Source organism: Panthera tigris, chromosome D1 (genome assembly GCF_018350195.1).
Source record: "Panthera tigris isolate Pti1 chromosome D1, P.tigris_Pti1_mat1.1, whole genome shotgun sequence".
Classification (NCBI taxonomy): Eukaryota; Metazoa; Chordata; class Mammalia; order Carnivora; family Felidae; genus Panthera; species Panthera tigris.
The window spans coordinates 25,742,495-25,757,539 of NC_056669.1; the positions used below are offsets into that span (position 1 = coordinate 25,742,495).

General features: G+C 34.7%; 1 protein-coding gene across 6 annotated transcripts in view; it reads right to left on the reverse strand.

The window, feature by feature from the left end:
* Positions 1-15,045, reverse strand: part of ARHGAP32 (Rho GTPase activating protein 32) — a 198,412-nt gene that overhangs the window by 17,515 nt on the left and 165,852 nt on the right. For all 6 annotated transcript variants that reach the window (XM_042957832.1, XM_007082691.3, XM_042957833.1 and 3 more), the window contains 5 exons: positions 13,956-14,100; positions 13,453-13,535; positions 5,248-5,355; positions 4,839-4,984; positions 4,033-4,228 (listed from right to left, as the gene is read on the reverse strand). In XM_042957832.1, the coding sequence (XP_042813766.1) occupies positions 4,033-4,228; positions 4,839-4,984; positions 5,248-5,355; positions 13,453-13,535; positions 13,956-14,100 (678 nt within the window). The remainder of the gene's footprint in view (positions 1-4,032; positions 4,229-4,838; positions 4,985-5,247; positions 5,356-13,452; positions 13,536-13,955; positions 14,101-15,045) is intronic.

Here is a 15,045-nt window from a genome sequence, read left to right on the forward strand (position 1 = left end):
GCCACATAATAGTTAAAATAGGAAACATTAAAGATAAGGAGAGAATCTTAAAAGCAGCAACAGAAAAACAAATAGTTACATACAAGGGAAACCCCATAAGGCTATCAGCTGATTTTTTAGCAGACATTTTTCAGGCCAGAAAGAAGTGAAATGATATATTCAGAGTGCTGAAAGGAAAAAAATCTACAGCCAAGAACACTCTACCTGACAAGGCTCATTCAGAAGAGATAGACTTTCCCAGACAAACAAAAGTTAAAGAAGTTCCCTACAAAACTAGCCATACAAGAAATGATACAAAGACTTTTTTTTAAGTAGAAAAGGCCATAACTAGAACAGAAATGATTAAAGGAAAAAATTTCACAGGTAAAGGCAAACATAAAGATCAATCATTTATAAAGCTAGTGTGAAGGTTGAAAGAAAAAAGTAGCAAAATCAAGTATACTCAAAAAATTAGTTAAGAGACTCACAAATAGAAAGATGTAAAATATGATGTCATATACATAAAATGTAGAGGAAGGAGTAAAAATGTGGTGTTTTAACTTAAGTGACAATCCACTCAATATAAACTGCTATATACATAGGGTATTATATATGAACCTCAAACCTACAAACCAAGATCCCATAATAGATGAACACACACAAAAGAGAAAGGAATCCAAGCACAACATTGAAGAGTCATTAAATCACAAGGAAAGAGAGCAAGAGAAAAAGAAAGAAACAAAGAACTAAGAAAATAACCAGAAAACAATGAACAAAATGGCAATAAGTACAACCTACCAATAACTGCTTTAAACGTAAATAGACTAAATGCTCCAGTCAAAAGACAAAGGGTTATTGAATGGATAAAAAAAAAAAAAAAAAAAAAGATCTATTTGTGTGCTGCCTACAAGACAGTCACTTCACATGTTACAACAAACAGACGGAAAGTGAAAAAAATGGAGAAAGACATCCCATGCAAATGGAAGTGAAAAAAAAAAGTTGGGGTAGCAAAATTTACATAAAAAAACATACTTTAAAACAAAGACTGTAACAGGAGACAAAGAGGGCATTCCATAATAATAAAGGAATCAATCCAACTCAGACGCTATAACAATTGTAAGTATCTATGCAACCAACACAAAAGTACCTAAATACACAAAGCAAATATTAATAAACATAAAGGGAGAAAATGACAGTAATACAATAACAGTCATGGACTTCTAACACTCTACTTACATTAATGAATAGATCCATCCAGACAGAAAATAAAAAACTACCTATCCTTCTCCAACTATTCCAAACAAAGAAATGAGGAAATGTTTCCAAATCTATTCTACAAGGCCAGCACTACCATAAAACCAGGTGAAGACACTGCAAGAAAAAAAAAAAAGAAAATCATAGACCAATATCCCTGATGACCACAGAAGCAAAAATCCTCAACAAAATATTAGCAAATTGAGTTCAACAACACATTAAAAGGATCAATGAGCAAGATAAAGTGAGATTTATTTCAGCAATGAGAGGATGACTCAGCTGCAAATCAATCAAGATAGACCACATTAACAAAATGAAGAATAAAAATCACATGCACATCTCAACAGATGCACCAAAAGCATGTGACAAAACTCAACATCTGTTCATGATAATAACTCTCAAGAAAGTGGGTTTGGAGGGAACATATATCATCATAACAAAGGCCATACACAGCAAACCCACAGATAACATCACACTTGATGGTGAAAAGCTGAAAGTTTCTCCTGTAAGATCAGGAACAAGACAAGGATGCACTTACCACTTTTATTCAACACAGTACTGGAAGTGCTAGCTATAAGCACTCACACAAGAAGGAAAGGAAAGGAAGGGGAAAAGGAAGGAAAGGAAGAAGGAGAGAAAGAGAGAAAGACAGAAAGAGGAGAGAAAGAGAGAGAGAGAAAAAAAGAGAAAAAGAAAGAGAAAGAGAGAGAGAGAGAAATACAGACAGACAGGAGAGGCAGGCAGGCATCCAAATTGGCAAGGAAGAAGTAAAACTGTCATTGTTTGCAGATGAAATGATACCATACATAGAAAACCCTAGATTCCACCAAAAAACTAGCAGAACTAATGAATGAATTCAGTAAGTTGCAGATACAAAATTAATATACAGAAATCTTCAGCTGTTTTTTTTACATTAGTAACAAACTGGCAGAAAAATAAATTAAAAAAAAAAACATCAAAAAGATGGTTGCATCAAAAAGAATAGAATGCCTAGGAATAAATTTACCAAGGACGTGAAACACCTATACTTTGGAAATTATAAGATGTTAGTGAAAAAAATTAAAGATGACACCAACAAATGAGAAGACACACCATGCTTATGATTGGAAGAATTAATGCTGTTAAAATGTGTATACTACCTAAAGCAAACTACAGATTTAACATAATCCCGATCAAAATACCAATAGTTCATCACACAAGAACGAAAAAAAAATCCTAAACTTTGTAAGGAACCACAAAAGACCCTGATCAGCCACAGCAATCTTGAGGAAGAACAGAGCTGGAGGTATCACAGTCCCTGATATCAAAATTGTACGGTATACTGGCACCAAAAGCAACACACAGTTCAACAGGACAGCAGACAGCCCAGAAAGAAATTTATGCATATACACTCAATTCATCCATGACAAAGGTGGCAAGAAGCACAATGGAGAAATGACAGTCTCTTCAACAAATGGTGCTGGGAAAACTGGACAGCTACATGTGAAAGACTGTAACTAGACCATTTTCTATCACCACACACAAAAATAAACTCAAAATAGATTAAAGATCTAAATGTATGGCCTGAAGCCATAAAACTCCTAAAAGAAAATATAGGCAGTTATCTCCTGGACATCAGCCTTAACAGTACTTTTCTGAGTATTTCCTCAGGCAAGGGCATCAACAGCAAAAATAAGCAGTTGAGACCACATCAAACTTAAAAACTTGGTCAGTGAAGGAAACCATCAACAAGACAAAAAGATAACCTACTAAATGGGAGAAGATATTTTCAAATGATATATCCAATAAGGCATTAACATTCAAAATATATTTCAAAATCCTACAACTCAACACCCAAAAGACAATCCAATTAAAAAATAGGCAGAGGACCTGAAAAGACCTTTCCCTCCAAAAGACATCCAGATGGCCAACAGACACTTGAAAAGATGCTCAACATCACTCATCACCAGGGAAATGCAAATCAAAAGCACAATGAGATACAACCTCATACCAGTCGGAATGGCGAGTGTCAAAAAGAGAAGAAATGACCAGTGTTGGCAAGGCAGTGGAGAAAAGGGACCCCTCATTGCACTGCTGGTGGGAATATAAATTAGTGCAGCCATTACGGAAAATGGTATGAGGGTTCCTCAAAAAATTAAAAATAGAAGCACCATATGATCTAGTAATTCCACCTCTGGATACTTACCCAAAGAAAACAAAAACACTAATTTGAAAGACAGGTGCACTCTTAGGTTTACTGCAGCATTATTTATAATAGCCAAGATGTGGAAGCAGCCCAAGTGTCCATCAAGAGATGAATGCATAAAGAAGATGCGGTGTGTACACACACACACACACACACACACACACACACACACACACACACAGAGGAATATTATGCATTCATCTCTTCATGCTGGTTGGGAGGTCACACTATGAGAAGTTCTGCCTATTCTAAACTTAATGTCAAACAAGTCATTATCCATCCATTATTTCCTGAGTAATCTGTTCCAATCCAGTTTATGTCTAAATAAGTATCTCAGAGAGAAAATCAAACCCTACATAGTAGAAGTGTATTACTTTTCCTAACAGTTCACTGTCTATGATTAACTTTCATCTTCTTTAAAATGACATGATGTTGTCATGCTTTTTGAGAATCATTTGTGTCATTCCCTATGAAATATCATCTGTAATCAAATGAATGGGTTTTTCTGGGACTAGCTCAACATCAATACAATAATACTAAAATACAAAAGTTAAAAAAAGAAGAACACTTGGCCATGAAAATCACATTATTAAAGAGGATTCAATGAATTTTACCTTTCAAGTGGAAACTCAATTATGGTATGAAACTTTCCCTGAAGCGCAGCGGGTCCTTCTCCTACTTCAATATATTTATTTTCAGTCACAATTGGAGAAGTGACCTGAGCTTGCGTTCGTGCCTGGGCTTCCTCCAATGTCAGCAGCTTGGTGGATGGAGAGGAAACCAGCAGGGACTTGGGTCTCGACAGAGAAGCTTTGGAAAGAAAGAAAAGCAATGAAAAGAGTAAAGATTTTTGGCATAGATAAAAAAATATAAATATGTGTGAGTGTCTGTACATCAGTCTCCATCTATCTACCTGTCTGTGTTGTTTTAAATTTTCTTCATTAAGTTTTTTAAATGGCAAAAATAATAGGGCATTATACTGAATGAGGAAAAGAAGGTGACATAGCAGGGTGTTAACAATGACATATAAATATATATAAATATAGATATTTTAATTCCTTAAATAATTTAACTGTTTTCCTTTCTGAAAAGATACCAAGCAAGACTGGGTATCAGTGAGATCTCTTTGGTTTTGGAAAAGATTGTTCTTTTGCTGCTCCATAGCATATCTTTATATACATCAATAAATGACATATTTTTTAATGTGTCATGAACTTACATAATAGGTCTAATATGTAGTACTCACTAAGTACACATAAAATAACTATTAAGCTATGCATTTTGAGAAGTGGACATAAATTAGCTGCTTTCTACCAAAGACAGATTTATTATTACACTGAGATAAGAAATGCAGTTTTCCATCCCTTTATAAGAACAGATACATGTTCCTTGTAGTAAACAAAATCCGTGTGAGCCGTACCTGCTCCATCCTGAATGACAGCACTGATTTTCCCACTGAAGAGGACGTCTACATGATTCAGGATGAATTCAACCACCACAGACTGAATTCTCACTTCCATAAAAGCTGCTGTACCACTGAAGCAGGCAGATTCTATCTGTTTCGATCTGGGGGGTAACCAACATTACCATCAGAGAACCCCAAAGATAGCAGTCTCAAAGAGCATTATTTTTTTTAAATGTGTAAACCACAGAGGAAGAAAGCATACTTTTAGCACCTTGGTTAAGCTCCACTTGCCTCTTTTAAGGAGATGCTCATAAGAACAGCATATGGGTTTTACTTTTAAAAACTGTCCTCATGGAACACTGAAGGAACACTTTCATTTAAGATGACAAATTCTACGTAAGGTCATAAGTCAAATGCATCTTACCTTAGCAGGTTTGGAGCCCAAACAATTGCTAGGTTTTTTGCATGCATATTTGTGATGGAACAATAGTCAGCTAGAAGAGACAAGTGTCTCATCAGGAACTCCAGCGTTCTGGAAAATGCAATAGAACGTATTAACAAAAAGAAACAGTATGTAGCAGTTTAGAGACTGAAAGTGCTAATTAATTTTTAAGATTTCAATAGAAAAATAGAAAAAGAAACCATACAAACTCCAGCAAATTTTTTTGTTGCTGTTTAGGTTTGAATATTATTATTACCACAGAAATGTCAGAAGAATATTATGAATTACATACTCTGCATACAGTAATCACATCTACAGAATTCTAAGAAAAAAGTGTAAGGCAGATGCAGTAAGAAATGAACGTTTCTGACAGGACTGGTTCTAAAAAACAGTCTTAGTTTTTAAAAGTCTTTAGGAGGGGCGCCTGCATGGCTCTGTCAGTTAAGCGTCCAACTTCAGCTCAGGTCATGATCTCACTCCTCGTGGGTTCCAGCCCGGAGTTGGGCTCTGTGCTGACAGCTCAGAGTCTGGAACCTGCTTTAGACTCAGTGTTTCTCTCCCTCCCCCGGTCACACTCTGTCTCTCTCTCTTGCTCTCAAAAATACATATTTTTAAAAAATAAAAAAATGAATGAATGAATGAAAATCTTTAGGAATATTTGCCCCTGGCTGTCAGACATCTAGTTTCTTTTTTTTTTCAATATATGAAATTTATTGTCAAATTGGTTTCCATACAACACCCAGTGCTCATCCCAAAAGGTGTCCTCCTCAGTATCAGACACCTAGTTTCAAGGACACCAGTGAAGTAAGTCCTCCATAAAAGCTAATTTCTCAACACATGATATCATGAACTTATGATATTCTACTTGTAACAGACACGCTAACAGGAGAGGACTTAAACTTTTCTTTTATAAAAGAAAACAGTATTACACAAGCCTAAACAGTTAAAAGAAGAATTGCAGTGGGCACCAAGGACAGAGAATATTTGAGTAAAAAATGTGCTTTTAGAAGAGAAAGCCTATTCCAAATCCTAATATCCTGGGTTATCTTATTTGCTTTACTTAAACAATTCTATGTATATAGAGAGAGATTAAAATAACAGGGCAGAACAGTTTTGGAAAGAAAACATGATCAGCTTAGATGCAAGTGAGATCAGATAAACACACAGAGGTATTACCTACATTTCTCAAAGTGCCCCTACCTACAGTGTATAGGGATTGAAGCCATTAAAGACAATAAATAGGAGACAGAAGTTTAGACTGTTGTATGAAACAGTAATGAAAGTTAAACTGTGGTTGGCATATGAGCCCAAGAGACCAATGTGAATCTGAGAAGAAAGAGGCTGGCAGCTAGAAGCACTGTTGAAGATTCTTTCTTTCTTTCTTTCTTTCTTTCTTTCTTTCTTTCTTTCTTTCTTTCTTTCTAAATGTTTTATTTATTTATTTTGAGATAGAGAGTGTGAGAGAGTGAATAGGGGAGGGGCAGAGAGAGAGAGAGATACAGAGAAAGACAGAGAATCCCAAGCAGGTTCCTTGCTGTCAGCACAGAGACCCATGCGGGGCTTGAACTCAGGAACCATGAGATCATCATCTGAGTCGAAATCAAGAGTCAGCCGAGTTCAACCGACTGAGCCACCCAGGAGCCCTGAACATGCTTCTACAGGGATCTCATCAAGTTCCCCTAATAGCCCTACCCAGCACAGTGTTGCCACTCCCCACTTTATGGAGGAGAGAGCCAAGGTGTGCCCAGGTTACAAAGACAAGAAGTGCTTGTCTCAAATCAAGGTCAGCATGGCTCCAAAGTCCCTGCTCCTTCAACCGCAGGTGGAACTTTCGTTCCCTCCTAACATTCTTAAGTAGGAAAGGCAGACACACAGACAGAAGTGGGGCTGGTCTGGAGACCATGTACAGGTGGGAAGCTTGAGAAATGTGTTCAGGAAACATGTAAAATCTTACAATTTTGGGTGGTGGGTAGATGAAGGAAGGGAGATATTAAAGTACTTCACAAATATACTTTATAGGAAATGCAAATCAAAACAACCAAAGATCCCATTTTATTCACATATCTAATTGTAAAAATGTTTTTAAAAGCTAATGGAGAATTTTAGTCAGCAGTGCCATGAGGTGAGTGAGCACTGTCGTATTCAGCAGAGCACACACTGCATAAATCTTCACAGCTTAGAAATTTTGGCATATCAGGAAGAAAATTTTAGTGCCCTTTGATTTCCAAGAATTCCACTGTCAGGTCTTTATCCAAAAAAAAAAAAGAAATCTAGATTTTCACAAAGATTCATGTAAATGGGTGGTCCTCACAGTAATGTTCAAAATTGGGGGGAAAAATTCCACCAAGGAATGCAAACTGGTGTAGCCACTGTGGAACTGTATGGAGGTTCCTCAAAAAGTTAAAAATACAACTACCTTACAATCCAATAATCAAACTACTGGATATTGACCCTAAAATACAAAACACAAATTCAAAGGGATACATGCACCCCTATGTTTATTGAAGCATTATGTATAATAGCCAAATTATGGAAGCAGAACAAGTATCCATCTGTAGATGAATGGATAAACAAGATGTGGTATGTATATAGAGACACACACACACACACACACACACACACACACAAGAATATTATTCATCCATTAGAAAGAATGAAATCTTGTCATTTGGAACAATACAGATGTAGCTAGAGAGTATAACGCTAAGCAAAATAAGTCAGAAAGACAAATACCATGATTTCACTCAAATGTGGAATTTATAAAACAAAATAAACAAGTGAAGGAAAAAAAAAAAACAACAACAGAGAGAAACAAACCAAGAAAGGGGGTCTTAACCATGGAGAACTAACTGATGGTTACTAGAGAGGTGGGTGGGGGGATGAGTGAAATAGGTGATGGGGACTGAAGAGTACACTTATCACAACAAGCACTGAGTAAGTGGGTACAGAATTGTTGAATCGCTATATTGTACACCTGAACCTAATATAACACTGTATGCCTAACTACACTGGAATTAAACTAAAAACTTAAAAACACCATAAAACATATCAGATAGGTACATTAGGGAAAAGGTTAAATAACATAAGAGAACACTATCAAAAATCATGTTTTTCAAGAATTTAAGGAATTAGGAAATGAGAATGTTAAAGTCTTAAAAAGTCTGGATGGAGAGAGATACATAACAGGAGATTAACACTCAAATTATGTAGAGGATGCTAGAATATAAAAACACATTAGATAGCAGGAGATCTATCACAAGGAATTATATATTATATAGAATGGGAAATATGTATATAGTAAACAATATATGTAAAACATGTGGGCATGCATTGTAGGTAATATATATTAGGAATAAAGAAAATAATATTAGGATATACATTCTATATATGTATACATATATCAGCAAGCTATAAAATACATGGTGCATAAAATATATAATATATATATTCAATATATATTATTGAACATTTACTATTAGCAAGGTTCTATTCTGAGAATACAGTGATAAACAAGACAGAATTCATGGCCTCAAGGAACTTGTGTTTATAAAACAAACAATACATATATATCCATATAAATATATATAGATATATATTCTATACAGATATATGGTACAATACATGTACAATATATAATATATAGCAGGTAAAAGTATATAATGTTCAACAGGGAAGATTAAATAACTAAGGGAGCTACATATGTAATTAGTAAGGGAAATATCTATATATTGTTGAAAAATATCTATATCTGTATAATAAAGGAAAATATATACTGTGTAGGAAAAATATGAATATAGTTAGAGGAGATAAACATAATATATAAAAGTTATATATGAATATATATTGTAAGCTTTACCTAAAGCCAATTTTAAGTGTTTTTGTAAAGTTTATGCAAGGTTATTTTAATTCATAATGAAGTTAAATGGTATAAACACTTTATTTAAACATGATTTAAAAAATAATTTGTTTCTTGCTTCTACAGAAGATACATATGTATGTGAGTGCATATACATACATACACACATTATAGATAAAACATAAAAAAGCAAATGCACAGATATACATAATAACAATAAGGGTAATTAACTCATATAAATAGCACTTATGTAACAGGCCTTGTCCTAAGTTCTATTCCTTTAATATTCATAATAATCCTACTAGAAAAGTACTATTATTGTCTATTTTAGACACAATGAAAGTGAGCCTAAGAGGCAAAGGAACTTGCCCAAGGTCACAAGGTCACATAGCTAATATAGGTAGTTTGGCTTCAAAGTCCCTACATTATAATGAGACATTATATATAACAGGTGACATAAATGTACTACACAACAGGGGATAAATATGTAGGGGATATAAATAAAACTTATGTTGGGAGATTTATTTATATAAAATATAAAAAATAAAAAATATAGGAGGCATACATACTTTACCAGATGAGAAATATATACATATATACTATTATATATATTTATATGGATATATATACAGTATTGCCTATTCTATACATAGCCCCTCTAAAACTTCAGTTCCTTGAGGTAATGAATTCTATCTTGTTTATCACTGTATTCTAAGAATAGCACCTTGCCAATAGTGTTTAATTATATTAAATATATGTTTTATATATTTTATGTACCATATATTTTAGTTTGCTGACATAATTATTCACATATACCATATATACAGTATATATACATACATATATTAGTATGTACACATATATATGCTAGACATGCTGTACATATACTATACTAATATATGTATACATGTGTATACAGTATATATGTATACATACATAAAATATATATACACATATACTATATCTCATATATATGTATACATATATACATATATACACACACACATAATACACACTGTCCATATATATTACTGATGTTCTCTTAATTCACCCACAATATTAACCAGTACTCTCGATTCCCTCTGCAAAATGTACAGATTGGTGTCTACAGCACTATTAAGTTTTTTTGTTTAATAGTTTCTTTCCCTGCACCACTTTCACTAAATATCATTTAAACTGTAAGCTTACCTAAAGCTAATCATAAGTGTTTCTATAACTGTTCATGGCAGATTATTTTAAATCATAATGAAGTTAAATGCTATCACACTTATAAAACATGATTTTTTAAAAAAGAATTTTTGTTTCTTGCTTCCATAAATCTGTTGAATATTTTGCAGTCTTGATAAGGGTAAGCTGCCAAATGAGGAAGGAACAAATACTGTGACAAGCAGAGAACAATTTAAAACAAAACAAAACCTATAATTACCAGTAATATTCTCCTAGAGAGCAGAGATTATTTCCATGAGATAAGAACAGGATGCTGTAAAGTAGAACAAAAAAGGGCAGGAGGAAGGTACAGGGCAAGGACAGAAGGAAGGAAGAAAGTTTAGTTTGTTCCTGGAAATAACTTTCTTGTAAATCAAGAGATGGAGGAAATCCATATGTGGAAACTGACAAAGGAAGGTGAGAAAATGAAAGAGTTAGTTCAAGAGCTACAATAAACCCAGAAAGAGAATAAAGAAAAGGGATGGATTTCAGCTGCAATGAGAACCATCAAGGAAATAATAACAAGAAAACTTCCCAGAAGTTTCCAGATGGAGAAAGCCTACCAAGTGTCCACAGCAAAGAATGAAAAAGAACCCACTCCAAGATGGGTCAATGTGAAAACTGAACACTAGGTAGGTTCTAAATTCAAAAGCATCCAGAAAGGATACAAACAAAACAAAATATGTCATATGGCTGCAGCATTTTTGCTTAGATGACAATGGTGTGATACCATCAAAATTATGGGGAAAAATTATTTACAGGCTAACATTCTATAGTCAACTACCAATCAAATACAAGAGTAGAATAGGAGCATCTTCATATCAAAGTCTCAACACATTTACCTCCCGTTCGACTTTCCTGGAGAAGCTTCCAAAGATGTCTACTACAAAGCAGGGAGTAAAAACAAGGGAGATGACAACAAGAGATCCTGCAGGAGGCAATGAATAGAACTTCCAAAATGAGGGTTAAGAGTTCACAGTGTTGGACATCTAGAGAGCAAACAGCCTGGACTGAGGTACTGAGTAGTGGGGCATAAGGCTCCAGCAGGGATATTTTCACGGGACCAAAAAAAAAAACCAAACACGTTGCCTGATAAGTCTGAACACACTGACAGAACATTTATAGTCCTGTGAAAGAGTTTCAGGGATAAACTAGTGATGAACAGAAACTTAGCAAGCCAAAAATGGGCATCTGCTACACACACACACACACACACACACACACACACACACACACACACACAGTTATTCCAGAAAGGAAATAAAGTCTAGTACCTATTATGTGCAGTCATGAATAACAGTTACATGGTTGTAACACTACAATACAGACAGTGAATACTGGTTTAACTCCAAATGCTGACATAACCAGACTCTGAACATGAAAGAAGGGGAAGTGTGAGTTTGTGTGGTACTGGGGTGGGGGTGATAAGAGAGCTAAATTTTATTCACCACAAAAGGAAGGTAAAAATAATTATCTAAAAATGAAAAATCAAGAAATAAAAGCATACGCATGCTATTCAGAAATAGAGAACAAGGAGAAATTAGGAAGGGGGGTTGTGGAGCATTTTTCATTTTACAGTGAAAAATAGTCATCTGTACACACCATTGACTTTTTAAAACCATGTACATATATATTATATTGATCTTTTTTTTAATTTAGAGAAAAAAGATATATTTATATGGTACCTCCTATAAAACAAAGTCAAGAAGTCTTGGCCTAATTCTAATCATCTGTCTTGCTGTGTTTTACATTAAAAAAAATACTCAGGGCCAGACTCATTCGCACATTGGATCTCATTATAACATCAAAAAAATCCTCTTAAGAAGGGATTATTAGTATTCTTTTCACACACATGGATATTAGTGCTTGGAGAGGTCACATAGGAAGTGATGAACATGCAAATAAAAACTCCCATCTATCAAAGCTAATATTCATTATATTGCACTAGGTTTCTTTTTCTGGCAAGTACAAAAAAAAAAAAGTTGTCTTCCTCCTTAAATATTCTTCAATAACTGTGTATTATCAGATTTGTCTCCTCAGCTTTCTTTTTCAGGGTTGAAGACCTCATTTCTTGACCTTCCTTCACAAAAGCTCTTTTGTGTTATTGGGTTTTTTTTTTCACTCTTCAATGGGTCGTTAAGAACCTCTAATTCCCTCACATTCCTCTTAACACAGGCTATGAGTCAGGGCCAAGTTACCTTCTGGCTCTTGATTATCATGATTTACAACTATAGTGCTGACTAAAAAAAATATGCTAATTTTTAATGTTGATTAAAAATTTTAGTGTTGAGTGCCAAATTTAGTGCTGAGTTTTCAAATACATATATGACCAATGTGATTCTTAAAAAAAGTATTAAATTACTTAATTCGTGTATTACTAAAACATCTACTGCATTTACTTTTTGTCAATGACTGAAATTTAAAAATTTTACCTTTTGCTTTTTTGCATATTATCACCTATGGTTCATACTGTTTTCTTTCTCTCACTAAATGGCAGTCATCTTTAATTTTATTCTGGTCTTCTCTGATATGACCAAAACTATTTCTTAGAGTCAAACTAACATACAAATTAAATTGGGTCTTAAAAAGTAGCAATGGCAACAAAAACAATAAACAAGAACAAGACCTAAAACAAAACACAGGTTTATAGATCATCTGAGAGTCTCCTGAGGAGGAATTCTGAGACCCCTGTTACATTTTGTGGTTCTATGTAGCTTGGACACCTTTTGAAAAAGGTAAGAGGGTTGGAAGTAAACAGGCACTCAGCACTGTATCCTACTTTGGATTCAAGCAATCACAAGTATTCACACTTGTGATCATACACCAGTATTTCTCAGGGTATCAAAAGACAAAAAACAAAACAACCCCCCCCCCCAAAACAGGTTTAGTCAACTATCAATCTGTTCATTTATTTTTGTTCATTAATTCAACTTTTATTAAGTGCCTACTGGATGCCAAGCACTGTGCCAGGCCTTGGGATACACAGACAAACATAAATGTATGAACAAACAGAAGTTTAAACAGAACTCCATGGAAGTTTTAGTAGTTAGAAAACCAAAGAAAAACACCACTCTTCGCATCAACTGACTTGTACTCTTGGGCGATATCTACAACACGTCATTTACCTGTAGTGAGGAGGGGGCAGTTGTTGGATGACGTCATGAATTTTGATCAGCCTTTCTTCATCTGTTGCTGCTGAAACAGCATCCTGCAACAATCACAATGAGAAACAGACTAGTAGGCTTTGTTGGTAGAAACTTAAGCTATTCACTTACAATTCAGTTCTCACTCTACTGAACGACAACGAACTATATAGTATCAAGAAAGTAAACTTTGTTTCCATACTGTATGGACATTGAAATCTATTAAAGGATAATTTTTTAAAACTTTATGGTAACCAATTTGAGGATGATAAGATTAGTGGGCCAAAGTCAGAAACTAAATGTATGCACATGTGAAAACAGTGAAGACTATGGACTAGCTATCAATAACAGTTTTCTGTTTTCTTTGAAGGAGGTATTTTAGTCACAGAACTATTTCTTACATGACCAAACCAATCTTTGCACGTTTGACATAAAATCACAGCACAACTCCAAAGAGAACTTGATTAGCAGTGACTTGTACTCACAGAAAATTTCTCATACAGCTGGTAGGTGAGCAGAGGGTTTGGGAGCTCTCGAAAATACAGCTTACAGAGGGAGCCCACGGAATGGATGTCTTGAACATAAGGTTCTTTAGTCAGGTCGGGGACATGTTCAGAGTCAAATTCATGGCTAACAAACGAGAGACAAAATACAATTATTTTATTGAAGGAAAAGCAAATATAGGACTTAAAACAGAAAGCATAGTTAATGTTTTATTCAAGTGATTGTATTTTATGTAGGTTATGTTTGGACTTCAGCAGTAACTGGATGTCTGATCATAAGAGAAGTGTTTTTCTAAGTGGAAGTTATGGGCATAGCTCTAATATTACAAAGGACAACAACCTCTGAAACATGTATGGATGAGCAGCTCTTAACACATAGATCTGAAAACAGAACTCCCAATTTCCAGTGCTTTGAATATCTAATATTTTGGCAATTCTGGACAGTAGGGCTGAATGGCAGCTGGTCCATGAACAACTCTGTACAGAAATCCCTCAGGAGTATATAGTTCAGGAATACTTTATTGAAGGAGGATAAGGAAGCCAGAACAATATAAAGCAATTTCTAGCTAACTGAATTTGAATAGCCAGTAAGATCTATAGTGTAAAGTGAGTGAAATGTAAGTTGTGCTTAGAATACTAAGGCAAGTTAGGCTCACTCTCCAGGAGGTTAATTAATATTAATCGACGGGCATGGGACTACTTATCAACCTAGAGGATTAGTGTATGTGGACAATGGATCTGCTCCATCTGACACTGAAGACTGAAACTATCTTCAGTACAAGAATCAGTTTAAGTACTTTACAAACGTGTATTCCTGAAAACAGAGAGGAGCTCTGTGGTCAATTGGAATATTAAAATCTGTGTAGAATAATGGCGATCACTGTGCAGCACAGTGAAAAATGAAGGATAAGAGCATATTAAGAACAGACTAGAATCTAAGAGATTAAGAGAAAATAAAATTTCTATTGCTGGTATAACGGATACCACTATTTTGTCTCTGAGAAGATAATGGGAGAGGACGTAGAATACATAACTTGTATATGTGCTACAAAACTAGTGTTAAAGGGGATTA